At 35.9% G+C, this 25459-nt stretch overlaps 1 protein-coding gene across 7 annotated transcripts in view; it reads left to right on the top strand.

The window, feature by feature from the left end:
• The window catches only part of KDM4C (lysine demethylase 4C), a 383617-nt gene that overhangs the window by 191251 nt on the left and 166907 nt on the right, over nt 1-25459 (top strand). For all 7 annotated transcript variants that reach the window (XR_004902186.1, XM_036021651.1, XM_028507295.2 and 4 more), the window contains 3 exons: nt 15865-16055; nt 19003-19241; nt 22467-22780. Coding sequence is in view for 6 of the 7 variants with exons in the window: in XM_036021651.1 (XP_035877544.1) it covers nt 15865-16055; nt 19003-19241; nt 22467-22780 (744 nt within the window). In the remaining variant the exon portion in view is untranslated. The remainder of the gene's footprint in view (nt 1-15864; nt 16056-19002; nt 19242-22466; nt 22781-25459) is intronic.

Below are 25459 nucleotides of genomic sequence, written 5' to 3'. Positions count from 1 at the left end.
TTAGGTCATATGAAGGCAATACTTTATTGTTTCTTTTTAAAATAAAGTATGCACAATGACCATTTTATTGGTTTGATTTTATTAAAAAACATTGTAGATATGTTGGGCATTTATATTCTTACATAGTAAATTTTTTATAGCCAACACAATAAATTCAGTAAATAAGATGCTTATTTCTTTATTCCATTAAAGAAAAAAATAGCCATCATCTTTAATAACTGCCTTAGTTTGACATAGATTTATTTGTTTCTACTTCAGTGAATCCTCTGTAACAGGAAAAATTTAATTTATCTATTTCTTCTTAAAAATCTCATGTAATATTTTCAATTGCTGTAAAAAAGAAGAGCTCAGCATCAAGAATCAGTTATGATGTTTTCCTTAATTCATTATACATATTTGAGAGTTGCAGAGCTAAAATGTGAAATGAGACCTTTATTCTATAGAACATAAGTTTGTCTTAAAATTAATTAGTAATCAATTATAGAACCAGGCTACCTGGGTTTGAATGTAGTCTCCACCACAGGAATTAGGCAAGCTACTTTATACCAACCTCCAGGGGTGGAATTGTTAAATATAATGTGATTAGAATGGTGTGTGGCATTTAATAAGTGCACTATGAAAGTGATAAATAAATGCAGATACATGTTTTCTTTATTGTTAATAATTTATGGTTAAAAATATATCCAAAGACATATTTGTGCCATTTAGTTTATTAATTCACACAAAAAGTATTTCTTGACCACAGTGATTGAGAGTGGCAGTAGTGAACATGATAAGCATAGTCTTTGTCTTTTCACAGGTAACCCTTAAAGAGTAACACATAAAATAATTACACAACTAATTAATTGTGACTATTATGTTTGCCACATGTTCAGGGCATTGGTTTGTTTATAGTAGGGGATACCTACCTAGACTGTATTTAAGGTGAAAGATGAAAGATGGTACCTGGATAAATATGCTCAGTATAGCAAGGTTTATCAATCTTGTTTATCTTTTCAAAGAACCAGTTCTTGGTTTCATTGACCTTTTGTATTAATATTTTTTAGACTCTATTTTGTTTTTTTTCCACTCTGATCTTTACTATTTTCTTTGTTCTACTAACTTGGGGCTTTGTTCTTTTTCTAGTTCGTATATTTACATATATATATATATATATATATATATATATATTATTTATTGGTGACTTTTCTTGTTTCTTGAGGTAGGACTGTATTGCTCTGTTGCTATGAATTTCCCTCTTAGGACTGTTTTTGTGTGCCCCATAGATTTTGGGTTGTTATGTTTTCATTTTAGTTTGTCTCAAAATATCTTGATTTCTTCCTTGATATTATTTTGACCCACTCATTGTTTAGTGACATGTTATTTACCCTTCAAGTGTTTTTGTGTTTTTTAAGTTCTTTTCCTTGTTATTGATTACTGGTTTCAGACAACTGTGATCAGAGAAGATACTTGATATAGTTTCAATCTTAAATTTTTTGAGACTTGTTCTGTGGCCAAACATGTGGTCTGTCCTGGAAAATGTTCCATGTGCACTTGAAAGCATGTATATTTTGCTGCTTTGGGGTGAAGTGCTTTCTACAAGTATCAATTAAATCCATCTGGTGTGGTGTATCATTTAAGTCCTCTGTTTTCTAGTTATCTGTCTGGAAGATATAACCATTGACGTCAATGGGTTTCAAATCCCCTACGATGACTGTATTTCTGTCATTCTCTCCCTTTATGTCCACCAGTGTTTGTTTATATATTTAGGTGCTCCTCTGTTGGATGCATAAATGTTTAAAAGGGTTATATCCACTTGTTAGACTGATCCCTTTATCATTATGTAATGTTTTCCTATGTCTCTTATATAGTCTGTTTGAAGCCTATTTTATGTTATATAAGTATAGCTACCCCAGCCTTTTCTTTTTCTTTTTTCTTTTTTTTTTTTCATGAACTGCCTTTGTCCATGCCTTTCAATCTCTGTGTATCTGATCTGAAGTGGGTGTCCTGTAGATAGTAGAGAAGGCCTGTCCAGAAAGTATCCAGCCTTGCAGTATGAAAACTAGAGACATTTCTCAAAGAATATACAAGAAACATTGTACATAGGACAATGACGCCTCAGTCCCTTTCAAAGTAGGCACCTTGGGATCTCACCCAGTTCTCCCAATAGCCATCAGCTGCCCAGTTATGTTTTTCTGAATCTTATTGATGGTCAGAAATAGCTTCCCTTTTAAAGGTGATTTTAATTTTGGGAAAAGCCAGAAGTGCCAGGTTGCCAAATATGAGCTGTAGGGGTCTGAGTCATCTGGGTGATTTGACATTTTGCCAAAAAACTGCATGAGATGCGATGCATGAATGGGTGCTTTGTTGTGTTGAAGCTGTGAATCTCAGGTTGTTCATAGCTGTGGCCTTCTGAATCACCCAAATAGTTTCTGCAGAAGAATGTTTAGGGTTAAGGCTAAATTTGATGCAGATTTGTTTGTCTACTCACTGGGTCACTTTGAATGTGACTGGCACAGTGTCTACCATCCCCACTGACTAGGACAGTGAAGTCATGGTTCATGGATGTGCATTCCAGTCCACTCTCCTTGGCTGCTAGGTTACATTGGTGTGGCACAAACCATTCTCCTTATATTAACAATGGTTAGACATTTTCTGGGCAGACTATATATCTATCTATCTATCTATATATATATCTATATATATTTGTTTTTATTCATTCAGCTACTCTGTGTCTTTTAATTGGAGCATTCAGTCCATTTACATTTAAAGTAATTATTGATAGGTATGTAATTATTGCAATTTTATTGTTTATAATTATGTTCTAATTTTTCCTTCTTCTTAAAGAAGTCCCTTTAACATTTCTTGTAGTACCGCTTTAGTGGTGATGAAATACTTTATCTTTTTCTTGTCCTGGAAGCTCTTGATCTCTTCTTCAATTTTAAATGATAGCCTTGCTCCTTAGCATCATCTTATTTATAGATCCTTGCTTTTCATCACTTTGAATATTCCATACTAATCCCTTGTGGCCTCAAACATCAGCTAGAAGTATTATGGGAGCTCCCTGGTAGGTAAGTAACTGTCTTTCTCTCTTGCTGCTTTTATTTATTTATTTTTTCATTATATTTTGTTGATTATGCTGTTACAGTTGTCCTAATTTTCCCCCCTTTACTCCTGTTCCCCAAACCCAGCACCCCAAATTCCCTCAGGCCATCCCCACACCATTGTTTTTGTCCATGGGTCATGTAATTCCTTTGGCTACTTTGGTTCCTGTACTGTACTTTACATTCCCATGGCTATTCTGAAACTATCTATTTGTACTTCTTAATCCCCTCACCTCTTCACCCATTCCCGCACACCCCCGTCCCATCTGGCAACCATCAAAATGCCATGATTCCGTGTCCATGATTCTGTGTCTGTTCTTGTTTGCTTAGTCTGTTTTTGGGATTCCATTTTTGATAGATCTGTATTTATTGCTATTTTATTGTTCATAGTTTTGATCTTCTTCTTTTGTCTTAAATAAGTTCCTCTAACATTTCATATTATAATGGTTTGGTGATGATGAACTCCTGTAGTTTTTTCTTGTCTGTGAAGCTCTTTATCTGTCCTTCAGTTCTCTTGGGTTTTTTTTTAAGATTTTATTTATTGATTTCTATATAGAGGGGAAGGGAAAGAGAAAGAGAAAGAGAAGGAGAGAAACGTGTATGTATGAGAGAATTGATTAATCTGTTGTCTCTTGCATGCTCCCAACCAGGGACCTGGCTCACAACCCAGTCATGTGCCCTCACCGGGAATTGAACCAGTGAGCTTTCTGTTTGTGAGCCAGTGCTCAATTACTGAGCCATACCAAGTAGGGCTGTCATTCGATTGTAATTGATAGCTTTCCTGGGTACTGCAGTCTTGGCTTTGGGTCCCTACTTTTCATTACTTTGAATATTTCGTGCCAATCCTTCTGGCCTGAAAAGTTTCTTTTGAGAAATCAGCTGACAGTCTTATGGGAACTCCCCTATAGGTAATTAATTTCTTTTCTCTTGCTACTTTTAAAATTCTGTTCTTATTTTTAACCTCTGGCATATTAATTATGATGTGTCTTGGATTGGGCCTGTTTGCATCTATCTTGTTTGGGACTCTCTGTGTTTCCTGGGCTTCCATCTCTATTTCCTTCACCAAATTAGGGAAGCTTTCTGTCATTATTTTTTCAAATAGGATTCCAATTTCTTGCTCTTTCACTTCTCCCAGCACCCCTATGTTGCAAATTTTGTACCTCTTGAAGTTGTTCTAGAGGCTGCTTATACTATCTTTGTTTCTTGGGGATTCTTTTTTCTTGTTCTGATTGGTTGTTTTCTTTCTTCCTTATGTTCCAAATCACTGATTTGATTCTTGGCTTCATCCACCTTACGATTGTTTCCCTATACATTGTTCTTTATTTTAGTTAGTGTAGGCTTTGTTTCTCATTAGGTCTTTTTTATGCCGCTGGAGTCCTCACTAAGGTCCTTGAGCATCTTTATAACCATTTTTTACAACTCTGAGTCTTGCTAGCTGCTTGTCTACATTTCATTTAGTTTTTTTTCTGGTGATATCTCCTGTTCTTTCATTTTGAACACGTTTCTTTGTCTCCTCACTTTGGCGTGCGTGCGCGCGCGCGCGCTCTCTCTCTCTCTCTCTCTTTTTTTTTTTCTATGTATTCAGTAGGCCTTCTATGTCTCCCAGTGTTGGTAGTTGGCCTTTTGTATGAAGTGTCTTATGGAGCCCAGTGGTGCAATCTTCCTAATCAGCTGTTCTAGGAGTATCCCTTGTGTAGGTTATGTGTGCTCTCCTGTTGTAGTTGATATTGAGCCTTGATTGTTTTTTGGCATGTCTACATGTTGACTTGACCTTCATGCTGTGGCTGGCTGTGGGTATTGGCCATGGCCATAGTGTATGAAGTGCTGTGTCCATGCTGACCTCACTAAATAGAATATGCCCCAGCAGGTTCTGGTACTTGCAGGACCACCCTTTTGGTGGGCTACTGGTGGAAATAATCAGGTGGTGCTCTGCTGTGTCCTGAAGCCAGCCACCAGGTGTGTTGGTTCAGGTGCCTTTTGGTAGGGCCTCCAGTGCAGGTCAATGTCAGAGCTCCTGTGACCAGCCTTGCATTACCTGTTAAGGGGGCACAAAGTGATGTGTGGTTGGTAATCTGCTTGTGCTAGGCCTGGGTATGTGTGGAAGGGGCCAAGCTGTGAACTGAGGCTGGCTGCTACTAGCACTGTGCCTGGGGCAGGTCAGTGAAAGGCCAAAAACACCCTGAGACCTCAGCCACCTGCCGTCTTCCCACTAGTCTCAGCCACTGAAAGAATCTTGGGTGGTACATGAGTTGTGTGAGGCAGTTTTTGAGGGAATCACCAGGTATAAGAGAGTGGTGGTCAGCAAGTTAATACAGATCGAAACTTGGCACCAGTGCTGCGTCTCAGGGCACTCAGCAAAAGTCTTGGTATACTGCTGTCTACCTGGCGCCTTTAGGCCTTTGTGGTGGGACAAGGTCTTAGGGAGTTGTCAGGGTAGAATTAATAGAGCTCCCCAGATAAAGATTTAGTCTTGTGGGGGGATTTCTCAACACAGGAAAGGTGGCGCTTCTTGGCTGTGCAGGATGTTGGCCCTCACCCTGAAAGCATACAACTCAGTAACTGGACTTCCTTGAGAGTTTTTTAAGAAAGACTACAACACAGGCCCAGGCTGGTTGCCTCTGACTCTTTCTTGGACTGTGTCTGAGTTGGGCAGGGTGGGTTTTTAGGGAGTAATCAAGGTGGAGCTAGTATAGGTCACCAGCTACTGTCATGTGAGGAGTGGAGAGCTCAATACAGGGACATTGGTAGCTGTCCTTCCAACCCTTACCTGAAGCTTCACAACTCATTGTTTCCCTGTATGATGCTGTTGTTCCCCCACCCCCAGCCACCATCCCTCCACTGGAACCTATTATTCCTTTAAGAGTGCACCTGGTTTTCCAGCAGCTTTCCATCCCACAGAGTGGTTGGTATCCCTGCTGATTTTTGCAGCCAGGTGTTATGTGAGCTCCTGTCCCTGGCAGTGGTGCTCTGGGAAGGGGAGCCTAGCATGGGGGATCCTCTGCATCTGAAATATTCATCCAGATCATAATCAGTGAGTGTGGGTATGGGGCTGGCCCATTTTGTGTCTCCACACCTTTTTACCAGTCTCAATGTGGCTTCTTCTGTTTATCCTTAGTTACATGACTTCTGTTTAGCCAGTCTTCAGGTGGTTACCCAGTTTGATTGTTCTGTAATTAAGTTGTAATTGTGATGTGGTCATAGGAGAAGGTGAATGCAGTTTTCACCTATTCTGCCCTCTTGGAGAGACTCTCTGGGTTTGTTTAAAGGGATCTTTACTGCTTGGCAGAATATGAGGCTGCTGTCAGCTTTTTTTAGGAGTACTTTCTGGACTTAGTCCAGCTTGGATTTTAATGTATTCAATAATAAAAGTATATGTGAATATGAGAAAATGTAGATCATTAAAATTGCATTATTATATAGCTGGTTTTTACATTTGGATTGATTGATGAGTTTCTGTGGAGTAAAAATAGAGCACAAATCACCAAACCACTTTCTAGATTTTATCAGTAGACACATTGCCCTTGGGGACTTCTCTTGTCCAGAGCTGTTAATGATTCATTGGAACAGTGACAATTCTACATTTTATTTGAATTAACCAATTACCTAGAGATTAGACATTGAGTGAGAAATCTGATTTATAGTTGTATGTCACTTGCTGGAAGAAAAGGTACTCCTTAACATTTATAGCATGTTTCCTATTAATTAAGGCAGAGTCCTCATATAGCCTAATGAAATACTCTTGAGGTGTCCAAATCAAAGGTTCTACATAATAAAGGTAATTCGATCTTTAAATAAATTATGTAAGTAGAAATGAGCCAAATCATTAAGTAATACAAATATAGTGAAGTTAACATTAGAGTTTAATTTTCATTTTTGTCTTGCTTGTTACAACACTAGCAATACTATAGTGTTTTGGCAATCATTCAATGAATATTAATGGAGCATGTGATATGTGTTGGTTGTTGATGGATATATATGGTGGTAAAACAGACCTGAACCTTGTCCTTCTAGAACGTAGGTTCTAGTGTGGGCAGCAGATGTTAACTAAATAAACACAGAAACATTTCCATTACAAATTGTTTTTAATGATCTGAAGGAAAGGCAAAAGGTGCTAGGAAATGAAATACTTTTGGCTTGAGAAAAAAAAAAGGATTAAGAATGAAGAGAAACTTTGTCACTTCAGAAAGGGATCCACCTATTTATGGATGTTCCCACTACAGGTGTGGGCCTTTAGTCTAAGCAACCTACTTTTGCTGTGCCCACTTCTAGTTATACCCACTACCTTTGTACTCACACTGCTTCCCCAAAAGTCACATATAAGGAGATAGATCAGTCTCTCACATCTGTATACTTATTGTAGGTAGACATACATATATATTACATTTATGATCACGTACATAGCTTTTAAAAGATTTTTATTTATTTTTATAGAGAAGGGAGGGAGAAAGAAAGGGAGAGAAATATCAATGTGTGGTTTGCCTCTCATGCACCCTCAACCATGGACCTGGCCCACACCGAGGCATGTGCCCTGACTGGGAATTGAACCAGTGACCCTTTGGTTTGCAGGCCTGCACTCAAACCATTGACCCACACCAGCCAGGGCCATAACCTGCTTTTTCTACCTGATGATAATGCTTTTCCATATCATTAAATGTTCTTCCACAAGTTATACTGTTTTTTAAAGGAATGCCCTGTTATTTCCAGAAAATGTTTTTTTCTGTTTTTGGGGTCTTAGATAAACACTGCAGATGTGAACATTCATAAACATAAATTGGTACATTAGTTAATAATTATTTTCTTAGGATAGATTTCCAGTTGTATTACTGGTCTCATATTAATATTTCAAAAGATTATATTTAAATGTTTTATTATGTGTCACTGAATTATTGGCATGATTTATTTGTAATATGTCATGAGATGGTTTAATGCAGCTTCCTTTTGCCATTTGTGAGTCTGGAGTCAAGCAGCTAATAGTACAAGTCACGGAAGTTAGTTCTGCATGTTGGATTCCTCTTGGCCTTAATCTGATTTAAATTCTGTTCTTTCTGTCTTGATTCCTAGAAGAATAATGAACCTTCTTATAAGAACTGTTTCTCTACTTCTTTATTGATGGTGTTCTAAACTTGGCCAGAGAGAAATTGAAGAAACAGTTAAAATCTATTGTGTGTTTATCTACCTTCTCTTTATTTTTCCTTCTGGGTCATGTTGAATATATCTACCTGATTTTATGCTTTAAATAGTTTCATAAAATTAATAACAAAGAAAATAATAGAAGTGCCAGACATGTTCTCAGAGTTGAGTGGGGATGTAGAAATTGCCAGGTAGGATAAATCTGACATGCTGAATCACTTACTTAGAGTGTTGCTGCATGTTTTCTACAGAAGTGTTGCTGAAAAAGTGTATTGTCAGTGAAGTTTAAAATTTTTATTTCCAACAAAATTATTTGTTTTCCTTTTTATTATTTAATGTTAAATTTCCAGCCATATTATTAACATTAAAATACCTGAAGTAAATTATACTTCTTCCTAAAGGTATTGATTTTTTTATCTAGTTAGCTGCCATGAGGTTTGCTGTTTTGCAAGTATAATACCAGAGATTTTAGGTGGCAAAAAACATGTGATCCAAGTGCACTGAGTGTGGGCTAGTGACCTTTGTCAAAAAGGTCATTTTTCCTGGGACTCATTTTCAGAATTCAGTATGACATATGGGGATTAACAAATATAACCTAGAATATATTCCGATTCAGAAAATATAACCTAGAATTTATTTGAGAGCTGTTACAAAGTTGTTTTGTTTCTCTCATCCCAAGAACACCTGTAATATATACCTTTACTATACACTATCCATAGTATTCTGGGGCTTATATTTGTGTACATGACCACTTTATTACCTTTTTTCATTCCTTCCTCACTCACTCTCTTAATAATGTATTTATTTATTAATATTTTCCTACATCGATATTGGTGTTTGAACTGTGCAAAAACATGGAGAAGGTTTAGAGGATGCTGCCTTTACCTCCAATTACACAGAAGAGAAGAGGTGAACATCTGCAGCATCAGTGAAAATAATTTTTAACATGACCGGCATTTCTTGTGAAACCTGGAAGAAAACTAGTTCTGTGTTCAGGCCCTTGGTTTACTCAGCATGATCCTATCTACTCAGTTGTTGCTCAGTGAATTGGAAATGATAAATCCCAGAGAGGCTGGTGGGTAGGAAACGGAATGTTTCATCACTTGAACCTTTTCTTTTTAATTCACTATCCTTGTCATATCCAGCAAGTCACTGAGCATTTTTGTGCCTCAGTTTTTATCTGTGAATTATGATGATTAAAGCAAATGATTTACTTCGTAAAATTCATTCCAGGTGCAGTATGAACTTCTAATTGTGTCCACTTAGTCATTTAAAAAGAATTATTTGAGTGATTCTCTAAAATCAGAATATCTGAGCATCATAGGAGAAGGATTATATGTTGTATGCTCCCATGCTATTTCTGAGGGCTCTCATACATGATCTTATATATACTTATGAGCAAATATTTATATTCATAAAACACTAGATCCCTCAGACTCTGCAGATCCCTGTTTTATCTCATGTTGCCCAATTTATCATCCATATAAAGTGTAACATGCAAGCATGAATTCAGAACAAAGTAACTTCATCTGTCCCTCAATACTAAAAAGTTCAATTTCATGCTGTGTTTTACATGGCACAGCAGGAGTGAAGTGTTTTATATCTGGAACCCTGAACTTCCACAACCTTTCTGTCAGATATGCAGGTAAGTGTCAAGAAGCAGAAACTGTAAAAATAATTTCTACAGAATGTTTTGAGGACTCCGAGAGCAAACTATTTGAATCTATTTCCTTCATTTTGCATAGTTTTCTTCGTCTGTTTGAGCTGTGTTCCCATGGGTTAGAAAGATAGAGTTTCTAGCCCCATACCTTAAATTGCTTTATAATTGCTTTACTTTATAAGGGATACATATCCTGGCCTGGTGAAGCCTAAAAATATTCAGAAGAAATTAATCTGAACCTATTAGAAGTAGGGGGAGCGGAAGAAACATATTTTGGAAAATTATTAGCTAGACTGGATAAACTCTATCAACACAGCATGATATCATGCATAAAAAAATAATGAGACCCAGACATTTGTTTTCAACATTTCAGTTTAGTTATGTGTCATAGAAAAAGGAGTTTGAGATGGAAATATGAGACCGCTATTTAAATTCAAAACCATTTAAAATGTATTGAACATGGTTCAATACATTTGTTGATCCCACAGTGGAGTGGATGAAGAGTGTGGGAGGTGTTCTGGATTTGAATGTGGCAAAGGCTACATTATTTGTGAGCTGTGTGACCTTGGGCGTGTTAACTTAGAATCTCTGAGTGTCTATTCCCTCATATATTTTTAAAAGGTTATTGAAAAATATTTTTAAGGGCCTCATTATCCTTTAGATACCTAGAATGCACTCCTCAGTAAGACACAGTGTATATTTTTATGGTTTAAAATAGAATGGAAGGGGAAGGCCAGATATGGCAAAAGTATCTGAAACCACTCACAAAAATGATTCATTAAAATTAGGGTAAGATATTTGGTTCTGGTATAATACTTTTTACTATGAATGTGATATACCTTTTGCTTTTAGGGAGCTTTTAAAGTTGCTCTCATCATTGTGTCTATGAAAACAAAACTTTCAGAATTTTATTCTGGGTGTATATTCTGGAACCCCTGGAGCCTTCAAAGGTATTGTGTACCCTGACAAAACCGGAATTCTGTGAACTCTACAGACCAGTCTGGGGAAAACAAGGGATGTCAAAGCCTCTTGCAGACCTTGCTTCCTTGATGGACATAGGACAAAGGAAATGGCCTTTGCACTCCTTATATACTGACGTGGTTGATTAATATTGATCGTAGTTTGTGTTTCTATTTTCTCCCTGCTCAGTCAGTGTAAATGTAATTATGTAGTTTAATTTTCATGTACTCTGCTAAAACAGCCCATTATTTATCTTTGACTGGTATCACATAAAATATAACCCAGGAAATCAAAATGCTGTGTAAATATTATTTTTCAACTTAATTAAACCTAAATATTTTAAAACTCTATTTCCTGTAATAAAATAATTCTTATAAATTGTCAGGTAATTATAATAATTTTTCCCAAAATTATTTGTGTAAGAGGGTACATGTACAAGTGAGCAGTGATTGAATAAGTACATAGGTGAAATAAATCAAGGTTACAGTTGATAATTACATATGACTAAGGAGTGAAGGTCCATTTGGGTATACAGTGATGGGTTTGTAGTTTGTCCCATAGATAGGAACTGGACTTGGAGGAAACAGGACATTTTCTGTTGTACTACCACATAAGTTTCTTGCAATTTTTTTTGACTTTGGTTAACTATTTGAATAATCACACATCTTTACCATCTTTGAAAATGAGTTTTGTAAAATATAAATATTTAAGTAAAAACTGAGACTAAACATTTTTCTTTGGTTGACAAGGGCATTTTGAGTTTACTTCAGTTTTTGTGGAGAAGGGCATCATGGAGACCACAATTATGTTTAAAGAGCTCAGTTGATCCACTATGTTTACATACTTTTTGACCTTTGATCCCCTGTGACAGAGCTAGGAGAACATTTTTATACAAAGAAGATGATAGAGCACATGGCATCTCCAGTTTTATGTAGCTGTAGGCAGACATAGGTGCAGCAAGCAGAAAGAGAATGTGACTGCTGTTGTTTAATCATATTAAACATAGTCATATTTATTAATTAGTTAGAATAAGCACCACTGTGGGCTTTTTCTGTATTTAGCTTCTTTAGCTCAGCATAATATACGTTAAATTTATGTACATTGACTACACCGAATTTGAATTCTTCTTTTTCTAATGTAATTCCTTAGAACAAAATTTCTAATTTCTTGAGCTACTTAAGAAATACTGGTGGTCTATTGGGAATACTCCAACAAGGGTGAAATTCATTTCAAATTTGTAACTGGTTATGAAAATTTTATGATAAAAGAATGGATGGGCTACAGAAGTAGAATGTTTTACTCACCTTTTGGTATTTATTTAGAGGAATTCCTATATAAACAGATCCCTTTATATTTTTTATAGTTAATCCACATATTATATACTTTTATTCATTATTAATTGTCTGGTGAACATGTAAAGAAATAAATCCATCCCTAACTGGTGTGGCTCAGTGGATTGAGCCCTGGCCTGCAAACCAAAGGATCACAAGTTCGATTCCCAGTCTAGGGCACATGCCTGGGTTGTGGGCCAGGTCCTCAGTAGGGGGTGTGTGAGAGGCAACCATATGTTGCTGTCTCTCTCCCTCTCTTTCTCCCTCCCTTCCTCTCTCTAAAAATAAATAATTTTTTTTAAAAAGATAGAAATCCAGCAATTTTTGTAGTATCTCATTAGGTTAGGTGTTTATACAAATAGACTAATACCAATAGAGGCTGGTAAATTACTAACTGTAGAATGCATCTATTTTCTAAAATTGTTTTACTTAACAACTCTAAATTAGGCCATCTTTCTGTTAAAATAATTGATTGAATTAAATTCCATAAAAGTTGGAACATAATGCTAGAAAATACTGATCAGAAGCACTTGTGTAGAGTACATATGGCAGAATATTATACCTTCATCACATTCAGAATCAGAAATAACTAGGCTTAAGTATAGCAAGGAAGTCTTGGGATCCTGGACATCTATAAATCTAGCGTGATTTAACAGTGTGGCAGTATCAGAGAGCTGATCCTTTCTCTTCTATACATTTGATATGATGCAGTATAAACCTATTCCATTTTATATTGGGTAGATGTTTACATAAATGTGAGATGAAGATTGAAAAGAGTGGATTAGTAGTAACATAGTTTGTGTTAATGCTAACAAATTACTAGCAGGTTATTCTTTATATGTAAAAAGAAAAAAGAGTGTTTAGCATTTGGTCATCACTTAGCAGAAAACTGATAAAAGGTTAAAGAATAAGAAATAATGAATTGATGCAAACCTGGATGAATAAAGACTGGATTGTAGTATACCAGTTGGTCAAAAAATCAGATTAAAAAAAACTCATCATAGCCTTTCAATTTAATACCCACATTGTATAAAGATGTCTCCTGATGCTCTACCCCTAGAATTGTCTGCACATTTTTTTCAGTGAAGTATCTGAACTTACTAAGTAATAAATTATCTATGTTACTATAAAAGGTAGCTTAATAATTGAGAATAAAATTATATTTCAGGCCTGGTTACTAATTTTGGCCCTAAACAGTTATCACATCATGCATAATTTTGGTTTAAATAAGAAGTTGCTGTGCCTAATACTTAAAGTGTCTTTGTTACTATTTAATGTAGAAATTGTGAATAATTGTGTCTAATTATGTTAATAACATGTTCTTAATTCTTTGAAATAGCTAAAGAAAGTGCGTTGTTAGTAAATAAATGGAGAATATTTTCCATTCATTGTCTTTTTTTGTTCTTTATTTATTAAATACTCTTTATCAATGGGTACCTAGTACAAACTTTTGGGCTCTCAAAGCCAATGAATGGTGAGTCCATTGAAAGTTTGGCATTTTTATATTTTATACATAGTCCCATATTTTTGTAGTTCATGTATTTGGAGATGTAGGACAGTTTTACTATGTGTTGGAAAGGAAATAACACTTTTTCTTTTTTACTGTAGTTCTGATCTAATGTAGCAATTCAGTTTTGCCATGAGGATGATTAACTGATAACCTTTGAGAACAATAATTTTTGGGGGTGGACTAGATATTGATAAACTTATGTGTTAAAAATAAAATTTGTCAACTGATTTGAATTCCTGAAGGAAACAAATTAAAATGTTTCTTATTTTTTTTACATATGAGCCCTTTCATTGTTAAAATATAGTTACAATCATTATAAAGCATAGGATCTTATAGTAATTTTAGGTTGAAAGGTATACTACTCATTTGTTAGCAGAAGACCTCAATATGTGCTTTATTTGTATACTTATAAATTTTCAAAACAAGAGTTTGCCACCATTGGCTTGCCCTTTTTAAAATTGTCCTGTTAGTAAATCTGATCCATAATTTTTCTGATCAAAGGATACCTTCACATGCTAATTTATGTTTCTGTGATTGCTGTCTCCATTGAAATTAACCAGAAAAAATTAATTTTGAATTTTAGTTTTCTGTTATAAAGGATTTCTTTCTTATTATACCTTAAAGAAAATTTTGGATTTTAGCATCTTTACTATAATCTCAATTCATTTCAAATACCAGCTGCAATATATTAAGGATTTCCTGTAGAAAGGATGATCTTTGGTATAAGAGCTCTTGTGAGAGTAGAAAGAAAATCATGGACCACCACTGATCTTGGGAGGTACTTGAGGACCTCTTCTGTTAAAACTGAGATTTCTATGTCTTACTGACAAATATCTGTGAGGCTTGCCTTCAATAATATAAGTAAACCACTTAGCCAAGGAAGCATATTTGGTTTTTACTAAACATTGGTTTCCTCTTCCTCCTCCTCCTCCTTCCTTCTTCTTCATATAAGTTGTCTTACAAATTTATTGTTAAAAATAATTCTTTTGGTCAGTTCCAGGATTGGTGAAAGATACCTTAAATGCCTAAAATCCTAAAAAAAATTTGGAGATGAATTCACCTTTGGGATGATTTTCCTAACTAATCATAATTTTTTAAAAAATGTATTTTAATGATTATGCTATTATAGTTGTCCCATTTTTTTCCTGCTCTTTATCTCCCTTCTTTCTGCATCTCTCCTCCCACCAAGTGTATTCCCTCCAGCCCCCCCTTAGTTCATGTCCATGGGTTGTACATATAAGTTCTTTGGCTTCTCCATTTCCTATATTGTTCTTAACCTCCTGCTGTCTATTTTGTGGCTACCAATTATGCTTCTTATTCTCTGTACCATTTTCCCCTTCACTCCCCTCCCCCTCTGGCTGATAATCCTCCATATGATCTCCATTTCTGTGAATCTGTTCCTGTTCTAGTTGTTTGATTAGTTTGTTTTTGTTCCTGTTTTTTAGGTTCAGTTATTGATAGTTGTGAGTTTGTTGTCATTTTACTGTTCATATTTTTGGTCATCTTCTTTTTCTTAGATAAGTCCCTTTAACATTTCATATAATAAGGGCTCGGTGGTGATGAACTCCTTTCACTTGGTGTTATCTGGGAAACACTTTATCTGCCCTTCCATTCTAAATGATAGCTTTGCTGGATAGAGTAATCTTGGATGTAGGTCCTTGCCTTTCATGACTTGGAATACTTCTTTCCACCTCCTTCTTGCCTGCAAGGTATGTTTTGAGAAATCAGCTGATAGTCTTCTGGGAATGCCTTTGTAGGAATCTCAACCCATTTATTTAATTATTCTAATTACATTTATTGACTGCTTTTGTTTGCAAACCTAGGTTTTCAGCTTTACAGACCTTTCGACATTCAGTTCACCCGATGCATCTTTGTGATGGTTAATCCTTCTGTTTCAATCATGCTTTTGAATGTACAGTTTGTTTCCTTTTAGTTGTTCCTGCTACACAGTTTCTTATGAACTCTACCATGCCTTTGAACATATTATTTTACCATTTGTAAATGAGAACATGCAGGTTCTCACCTCCACTCAGAAAAAATCAATTTATCTCTCACTGAATGTTTGAAAATGTAAAACATCCTCAATTACATGGTGAATAAATATTCATGTACATTATATTCAAAGTAGAACTCTGTGACTTTATATAGCTAGTGAAATGTTTAATGTGCAGTAACCCCTTTGTGTTTCAGTGCACCTGCAGGAAAGACATGGTGAAAATTTCAATGGATATCTTTGTGAAGAAATTTCAGCCAGACAGATACCAGCTTTGGAAACAAGGAAAGGATATATACACCATTGATCACACAAAGCCTACTCCAGAATCCACCCCTGAAGTAAAAGCGTGGCTGCAGAGGAGGAGGAAAGTAAAGGGATCCAGGAGGTAATGATCCCCCCTCCAACCCATCCCACTTGTATTCATACAATTAAAATGGGTCATGATGTGATACTCTCAAAGATTATTTGCTTTGCTAAATTTTATTCCCCTTAAGTTTATGAAATCTTTTACTGAAAATTTGAGGTAAAGTATTTTTAATTCTTGAGAAGTATAATTGAATTATATTTTGTGTTTGGGAATATCCTAAAGTTGTTACATGTGGCAAGTACTAGAACAATACTAGAACTTCTTGAACCTGTTACACTAATGTCTTTTAAAGTCGTATTGGTGTTCTCTATTCATCTCCATATTTTTATTACCTTCAGTAAGTTGATTTCCAACTTTTTCATATTGCTACTGATTTTCTTTCTGGGTTTAGTTGTTTTCTTCTTCATTTGTCAAATATCTGAGATACTACTTTTTTCTTCCTGATTCTTGTATTTTGCTACATTTTATACACTTGGTTTTACTCTTTTACAAGGTATAAAGCAGAGCATATGGTGTTTCAGTAACATATTTGTCCCTGTGAACTTTATTCTGCAATCTATTTTTGTGGTCAAGAGCATTTCAGAAGCTTTTATGCCTGTTTTGGGCATCTCACTGCTTTTAAAACTCATTGAATAGAATATGTGTTATGTTACTCAGGTCCTTAAGCAATTTTTTTTAGACTCTTTATGTTTTCCAGGGTTATATTACATTTTTACTCTCCAATATTACTCATTGTTTTTCTTTCAGATTGTAAAAGTAATATTTGTGCATTGGAGAGAATTTGTAACATAAGGAAAAGAATAATGAAGGAATTCCAAATCACCCATAACCTCACAATCCAGAGATAACCAATGTTAACATTTTCTGTATATATATATATCCTTTACATATATATATATTGATTATATATCATAATCTTTTATGCCTTTCTAAAATTGGGGCCATGTTCTATTAACCACTTGATGACCAGTTTTGTGAGTGCTTTTGATTTAATCAAATGATGTGCCACAACATTATTTTTAATGACTGCTTATATTTAACTAATCCCCTGTATTTGGACTTAGAGCTTGTTTCCAGCTTTTTGCTATTAACTAAAATAACACTGTGATTCTAAATCTTTGCTCACACTTTTGATGCTTATTTTCTGATTCTGTTTTTTTTTTCCTGACATTTATTTTCTGCTATTTTAGAATGGTAGTGAGCAGAGGAACCTTAAGAACATGGAGTGAAACTTCTGCATTTTATGAGAGAAACACCTGAGACACAGAATTAGTGGCAGAACTCAAACTGAGGTGTTTTTATTTCACCCTGTAGTTATAGCAGTGATTTTAAGACTCTTAGCTTTCAAATCAATTTAGTAGGTTAGGAGCAACAGTTTTAAATTAGGAAGCTAAATAGAATAAAAAGTGTTATCGTCCTTCCTGTGTGGTAAAGGCAAGTATTAATTCCTGACATGTGTGAGCATGTATGTATGTGTGGTTGTGTCACCATCCAGAATGTATAACTTGCTATGGGTTGCATTCCAAAAAGTTTGGGAAACACAGATTTAGAGAGTTGCTGCCTTTGATAAACTTGTTAATCCAAGTTACCAAAACGCTAGCTATGGGAGGGGGCAGTAGTCAATCTTTAATTCAGAAGGTACACCAGTAGATCAAGTTGAGAATTGTCGTTTAATGGACAGAAAACACAATACTTCAATTAGATATATGATCTGCTCTCAGTTACTGACCACAGTGGACCTTTTGGGCTGCCAGGGAACAGAGATGATTGGCATTGGACAGATTTGAAATACTTAAAATAATCAACAGACTTTGCTTGCCCAATTTGAAAGCCTCATGTTAAGGGGCTTGTTGATTATGCTCAGCCTTATAGACTGATCACACAGTTCACTGACTCCCTTAAGTAAATACTCTGTCTAGGGAAATCTGATGAAGAGAATGGTTGATTGAAATCTCAAAGATCTGTCAGCCATCTTGCTTTATGTGTACTATGCTATTAGTAATGTGAAGATTTTCTATATAGCCTAGTGCGTGGGTCCTCCATAAATGTGAAAATGGTGATGCTTATACTAGTAGTGTTACTACCAGCAATAGCCAAAGCTAATTTACATAGGTGACTTGTGGATCTGTGGCTACCCTCTTCATCTCAGATCTCTGCCCTCTCTGACTTCCTAACAGTGCTTAGTGTTTATGTATGTGTATGTGTGTGTGTTTGGGGCACTGAAATACATGTTGCTTTGATTTTAATTGTAACTTTTTCTAAATGAAAGTGTTAGAAATGTTGTATACATACAAAAGGCATCTTTGAGAAAGCTAGCAAATGACTTGCTCAAAAATATTAAAAGATGAAAAAAATAAAAATGATGCCCATTTTGAAAATAATAAGTTGATAGAAGATGTTAAAAACATATGGATAACCTTTCTTTTCTCTTATTTCCTTTAGCCAATGATGATTTGACTTTTAATTTTAATGATTTTAATGCATACTTCAGAAATATACAAGTTTCAGGGAAACATGGTCACTTGTTGACCTTGGAATGTAAATCCGTTCAGACTTTAAGAGCAGCTGTATGGGCTGTCCCCATTTTCTTTTCCATTTTTCATTATCCAAATAATATTTGATTTATTGATTTGATATCTCACATGCCATCATTTTTCACTTTACTTTTATTTTCAGACTTCTTTTAATATTGTTATAGAATTTTAGCAAAGACTTTCTCCAATAATATTTAGTAATCAATTATTTATACTTGTTTTAATTTTAAATTTTAGTAAATTGTTATTAAAATTCTCGTGAAAATTTTAATTTCAAAATTAACTTTTTAATTGTGGAAGTTATCTCTGCACAATAATTAAAAACTCAATTTTTTATTTCAGTAAGTGAAAGTAACATTCATAATGGTATGTGTTTTATCCTGTTTGTTGCAAATATTCTCTGCTCTGACCACAGCTTCTCTTATTAATAGCTTCCAGTGCACTGGTTCTAACTCCAAGAGGCCTAAAAATGAGGAAGACAAGGAAGTGTCAACTGCAGTCAGTGAGACAAGGGGACCTATCTCTGACCCAGTCCGAGACAACCTCAAAGTCAGGGAAAAGCCAGAAGAAGTAATAAAACTGGGGAACACAGAAGCACCTTCAGAGGAAGAGACCTCTACTAGCAGGAAGCAGCTGGATCCAAATTCATCAGATAATGTCAGACTCTCAGGTGAGAAATAGGCTGTTTCATATATAACTTGTAGGTAGTTGATGATCTGGTACCTTTGGTCTGTGATCAAGAGAACAGATTTCTTACTTTTACACATAGCTTAACCAATAAACTATCTAGAATTATGGGCTAATTCAGTCAAGAGGCCAATGGAGTATTATAAAGGTCAGGAGCACTACTGCTACATAGAGTGAAATTGTGAGACAGTCAGCATGTCCTATTTGGTTTAATAAAAAAGAAGATTCTAAAATGAAAAAAATTTTTTTTGTTGTTACTGAATTTACAATGTATAATACAGTTTTGGAAAGTTTCTCTTGAGTTCGCATGCAACAGAGAAAATGAATTAATAGATAATGCTTTGCAAATTCTTTGCTTTCAACTTAATTTTAAGAGTAAAATAAACAATAAGGTTTTTAAAAAGAACAACAAGAATTATTCAGTCTTGAGTAATGGTGTGTATAGTTCCCTGGCTGATCCTCTATACTAAAGCCATCACCTGTCTCAACTACTTTGCTTTCCCCCCCTTTTATAGCATAAATCTCTGAGAGTGCCTTAAAGCTTTGCCTCTTTAATACATGTTGGGATGTTTGTCCTTATACTAATTGGGCTTATTGGTAATTCCTGTCTTCTTGTCATACCTCTCAACCAGTCTGTCCTTCAATATGGGATTCTCCGGAATCCATCCATGCCCTGCCCCTTCTTCCCTGCTTCCTCCTCCTGTAGGGTACCATTATATCTTATCTGGGCTGTTGCAGAAATTGCTTCCTTCCTATTTTGCCAGTGTTCACTCTGAACAGCTCTGCTAGTTAGTTCCCTATATGGCAGTCATAATGATCTGTGAAAACAATGCGGCTTAGGTCTTCTACTCACTTGTTCTTTTTTTACTCTTCTTCCACCTAGAATGAAAGAAAAGTCCTTATCTTTGTCCTAATTAATCTGACCTTCAGCAGCTTCTCCATGCTTGTTACCTTTGGCTCTTGAAATATCTGAGTTAATAGATTTTAAATCATAGACTTTTCTTCAATGAGTTCACACTTTAGTGGAGAGCTAGACAAATATAATTACAATCTAATGTGGTAAGTGCCATGTTAGAGATGGCATAGAATGTGGCTGATATACCAGGGAAAGACCTGAAACAGATAGGAGGCTATAGTATTTCTTAGAGTAAGCGATATTTGAATTGACTTTGAGATAAATGGACAGAAGTCAGGAAGGTGGAGAAGGTAGAGAAGGGAACAGCAGCAAACAGTGCAGAGTAGACAGTTATGGAATGCATATGGCTATTTCTTTATAGTCCCTCACAGTAGTTTAATTAAATACTTTTTGAATTACTGGGTGGTTTAGGCCAAGGGCCCTCATTTTTTACTAGTTCTGTGGCTGCACAGTTACTTGCATTTTGACCTTCAGGTTTTGAGACCTGGAGGACCACTTATATAGAAGATGTGTGGCTAGGTTTAGCATCAGAGCTAGTATGTGACAGGTGAAATGATGTGTGTGTGTGTGTGTAAAGGAGGGAAAAGGGTGAACAGAAATGGCAGTAGAAGAGAAGTGCCTATGATATTCTTGAGTTTTATATGCTGTCATTGTATGATATATGATTAGTATAGGGCATAATTTTTACTGGGCCTGCACAGCCTTACATATGCTCTTTACATACATCCTTGGAACTAGAATGTTTTATCAATAGCATTTCTTAGCATCATATATTGGAATATAATTCTTCTTTTTCAGAAATATTTCAAATAGCTGTTGCTTTGGATAATTATTGTTATTCTCTGGCTTTTGACATTTGTCCATAGTAGAACCTGTTTTTAATCCCTTATTTTTTCAATAAGTTTATTCTTTTACTCTTTTTTTAAAATTAAATTTATTGGGTAACAGTGGTTAATAAGATTATATAGGTTTTAAGTGTACATGTCTGTGATACATGGTCTGTATATTTCATTGAGTGCCCACCACCCAAAGCCAAATCATCTTCTGTTAGCATGTTTTTGGCCCCCTTTACCCTTTACTTCCTCCCAACCCCCTTTCATCCAGTAACTACCATACTGTTGTCTGTATCTATGACTTTCATTTTCTATCCCACATATGAGTGAAATCATATGGTTCTTGGTTTTTTCTGACTAAGTTTTCTGACAAACTGACTGAGTTTGCTTAGCATAATATTCTCAAGGTCTATCCATGTTGTCACAAATGACAGTATTTCATCTTTTCTTATGGTGGAATAGTAGTCCATTGTATATAAGAGGTCTGTTCAGAAGATATCCAACCATGTAATATGAAAAATAGAGACATTTCTTGAAGAGTATACAGGAAACATTGTACATAGGACAAGGATGCCTCAGTCCCCTTCAAAGTAGGCACCTTGGGACCCCACATATTTCTCCCATTCGCTATCAGCTGCCCCATCATATTTTCCTGAATCTCATTGATGATTGGAAATATCTTCCCTTTCAAAGGTGATTTTAGTTTTGGGAAAAGCCAGAAGTTTCAGGGCGCCAAATCTGGGGTGTAAGAGGGCTGAGTCACCTGGGTGATTTGATGTTTGGGTAAAAAACTCTGCATGAGATGTAATGCATGAGCAGGCACATTGTCATGATGAAGCTGCCAGTCACCTGTTGCCAATAGCTGTGGCCTTCTGAGTCATCCAAACAGTTTCCGCAGAGGAATGTTGAAGCTTAATGCAAAATTAGATGCAGGTTTGTTGCTCTACTCACTCAGTAATTTTGAATGCACTGGCTACACAGTATACGTGCTCATTTAACGATATGTATCATCCCTACTGACTTATACAGTGAAGTTATCATTGTTCATACATTCCAGTCCACTCTCCTTGGCTTCCAGGTTACATTGATGTCACACAAACCATTCTTTGGTTCCCAGCCCGCGCTCAATCCACTGAGCTACGCCAGCCAGGGCACCATTCTTGATATATTAACAATTGCTGGACTTTTTCTGGACAGACCTTGTATGTACCATGTCTTCTTTATCCAATTCCCTATTGAAGAACACCTTAGTTGTCATAAATATATTCTTTTGCCAAACTCCAGGACCTTACCTTAACAACAGTGAAGGCTGCACTGTGCCATAGTGACCTTTTCCACCCATGTCTGTAGAATTTTAGAGGGGAAGTTGAAAGATAGACAGTTAGTTCAGAATAGTTTAACAATTATGCTTATTAATAACACAATGTTAGATTTATTGTCTTTTTGTTTTGCTCCTCAGGAAACAGCTGTTTAACTACATCTCTAACAGAGGAAATAAAAATTAAGGATGACCAAGCCTGTGCCATAATTCCATCTTTGAATCCCAGTGAGACTGATGATTCCATATTTGGTCGCCGTGTGACCCCCAAGGGATCAGACTCACCCACAATTCCATGGCCACAGTCACCTGAGTTGTGCTCCTCAGTGGCAGAGAGTAACAGTGCGCTGACAGAGAGAGAAGAGAGTAATGTGCAGAGCCGTGGGAGTGCTCTTGAACCTGGGGAATTCCCAGCGGTCCCCAGTGAAGAGAGAAATGGCTTCAAAGTCCCCAGTGTATGTGGCAATGTTTGTTTTTACTGTATTTATTTTATGGTGAGAGAACTTTCTGAAAATTGTCCTATCCATCAAAATCTTGCTGTGGTGGAGAAATAACATTTAACAGTTTATGTGTATTATTCATATTTTCTTGGATGATTGGGAGGTAAGCCTTTTTTGAGCTCTGGCTCACATTATGATAATTCAGAGAGCGTGGAACTTTTGGCCACATGTTGGAGATTAATTTTATTTTTAAAATTTTCTAAAATTAAAGTCATTTTGAGATAATTATGGATTCATATGCAGTTGTGAGAAATAGTACAGAAAGATCCTATGTACCTAGTTTCCCCCAATAGTAACTTCTTGGAAAATTATAGTAGGATATCATAATAACATTGACATTGACACAGTCAAGATACAGAGTGGTTCTATTATCTGCAGTGTTAACCAGACTGCAAATCGTTTTACCTTCAGGGCTTTGATCTGCTGCCAACTGCTAACACCTCTGTGACCCAGGCTTCCCATAGCCTCTGTTTTAACATTAGAGCTCCCCTGGTCATGCTTTCCCCTGATACTTCCCTGCCCACTGCCAGAAAGGGGCCATTTGCCTCATGGAAAACTCAAAACCTCTTGATTACCAAGCTCCCCATTCTGTGTATTGGCACAGGGCCTCCCTGTTTCTCACATGTTCTGGTATGATGTTAGTGTCATGTGCTTTCAGCATAAACTGTTGCTGTACCCATAAGATTGTAAGTGGATTAGGCAGTCACACACTCTGATTGTGTGTAGTGATCATCAGAATTATTAGTTTCTTTTGCCCTATTCAACTTCATGAAGGAATTCAAGTGGGTAAGGAAAACCTCAATTGTTGGAGCTGATAAATTAAGTAAGCCCCTGATTCCTCCTGTTTATTTCAATTCACCACAGGCCTTTTTGTATATTTGAGTAGCAAGGGAGATTAAATGAAAGAAATCCAATTGGAATATTTGCTTACAGGTAGTTTTAAAATGTCAGGTAAAATATAGATAACTTTCTTATTTGACTTCATAACCTTTATAATTTTATGTATGATTGTATGTCCTATTCAGTCATAAAATATTTAATAAAAAATTTATGAAAATAGAAAAATATGGTCTAATTTACTTGAAAAGACTAAGGGAAGTTTGAAGATAGTATTCATATTAGTATACAAATTTTACAATTTAATTTCATGTAGGGATTAATTGTAGCTGAATAGATATTGGGATTCTGGAACAGTGATAAGTCAAATGCTTGTTTAAATAATATTGAGTCACATACTTTAAACTAGAATGGAACTGAAAGTTACTTTTCCTGTTCCTTGCTTACCCTGAGTGACTTGAACATCTTTATCATTTCACTGAACAAAGACTGCCTGCATAGGATAGCAAATGCTGCTCCTGAGGTCTGGGTGACTTGACCTTCTTGGAAACATCTTTATGGTACTCTTTTCTTATATCGTGATGTCAGAGCATCCCCCTCAGTAATACAGACCCATTTCATCTTTGTGTAGTTTTGAGCAGTGTTTCTCCTTCTTTGGCGTAATACCATGTGACTCTGGTAGCAATTGGCTGTTGTCAATCTTCTCAAGAAATATTAGGTTATTTTTTTAACATGCCTTTTTGTTTCTGTCTTGTATCTATCTACAACTGGGGTCCATGCTTTCCCTGGAATACACCAAGTATGTTAGCAGTTTACATGTTATTACTGCTGACCAATAATACATTCCTTCCCCCGAGACCCTAACTGTATCTCTCCTTCACTGCACTCATGTTTCACTTAGTTGTCTTCTCATCAGAAAGGCCTTCTCTGATGACCCTGTATGAAATAGCCCCTGTCCGTCTCTTTCCATTCCTTTGTCCAACTTTATTTTTTATTTATTGCATATTTGCTTTATGTTACCTGATAAATAGTTTTTACTTGCTCATTGATTGTGTTCTTTCCCCTCTCTAAGGCACACTCTTTGAAAACAGGGATCTGGTATAATTTTTCCTGCTGTAACTCTGTGTTACAGCTGTGTGGCATACAGTGAGGGCTTAGTAAATATTTCTTGTTGTTGACTAAGTTATAATTTCCCACATTACTTTTTAGCTATTATAAACCACAGATAAATCTCATCCTGTTTTACTTTTCCATACTCCCAGTTTTGGATAGAATGTTCTGATATGTTTTTTCCAACAAATCCTGTTTTGGTGTTAGATGCCAGCATAGTTTTCTCTACTTCTGGCCACTGCTTTTTCAGCGAACTCCTGGGACTCCTTTCTTTCCTAAGGAACTGTTGATATAAACCAACTAATACTTGCTCTCTGGTAATCTCCCCCGACCTCCGTTTTTTTGTTGTTACTGTTTTTTGATTCAGTGGGCAAGAAAAGCTTGTAAGTGGGTTCTGTCTGGTTGTACGTGGCTTTTTTTCCCCTTGACCCTGGAAAGGAAAATGTAGTTTGGAGAACCCAGGACAAAAGATTTTCTATACAATTTCAGTGATTTCAAGGTGACAGTAGTTTACCATAATTAGAAAAAAAGCTTTGATTTCTTATTTAATCCTCTGAAAAGTAATTATTCATTTCTGAATGAACTGGACATGTATGGGCTCATTTTGACATTATGGTTTTCTATGAGGATAGAAAGAAAAATAACATAATATTTCATGTGACCTGTATGGACATAACCAAGTGTCAC

This window comes from Phyllostomus discolor, chromosome 3 (assembly GCF_004126475.2).
Source record: "Phyllostomus discolor isolate MPI-MPIP mPhyDis1 chromosome 3, mPhyDis1.pri.v3, whole genome shotgun sequence".
Taxonomy (NCBI): Eukaryota; Metazoa; Chordata; class Mammalia; order Chiroptera; family Phyllostomidae; genus Phyllostomus; species Phyllostomus discolor.
This window is presented reverse-complemented; position numbering and strand designations above follow the sequence as displayed.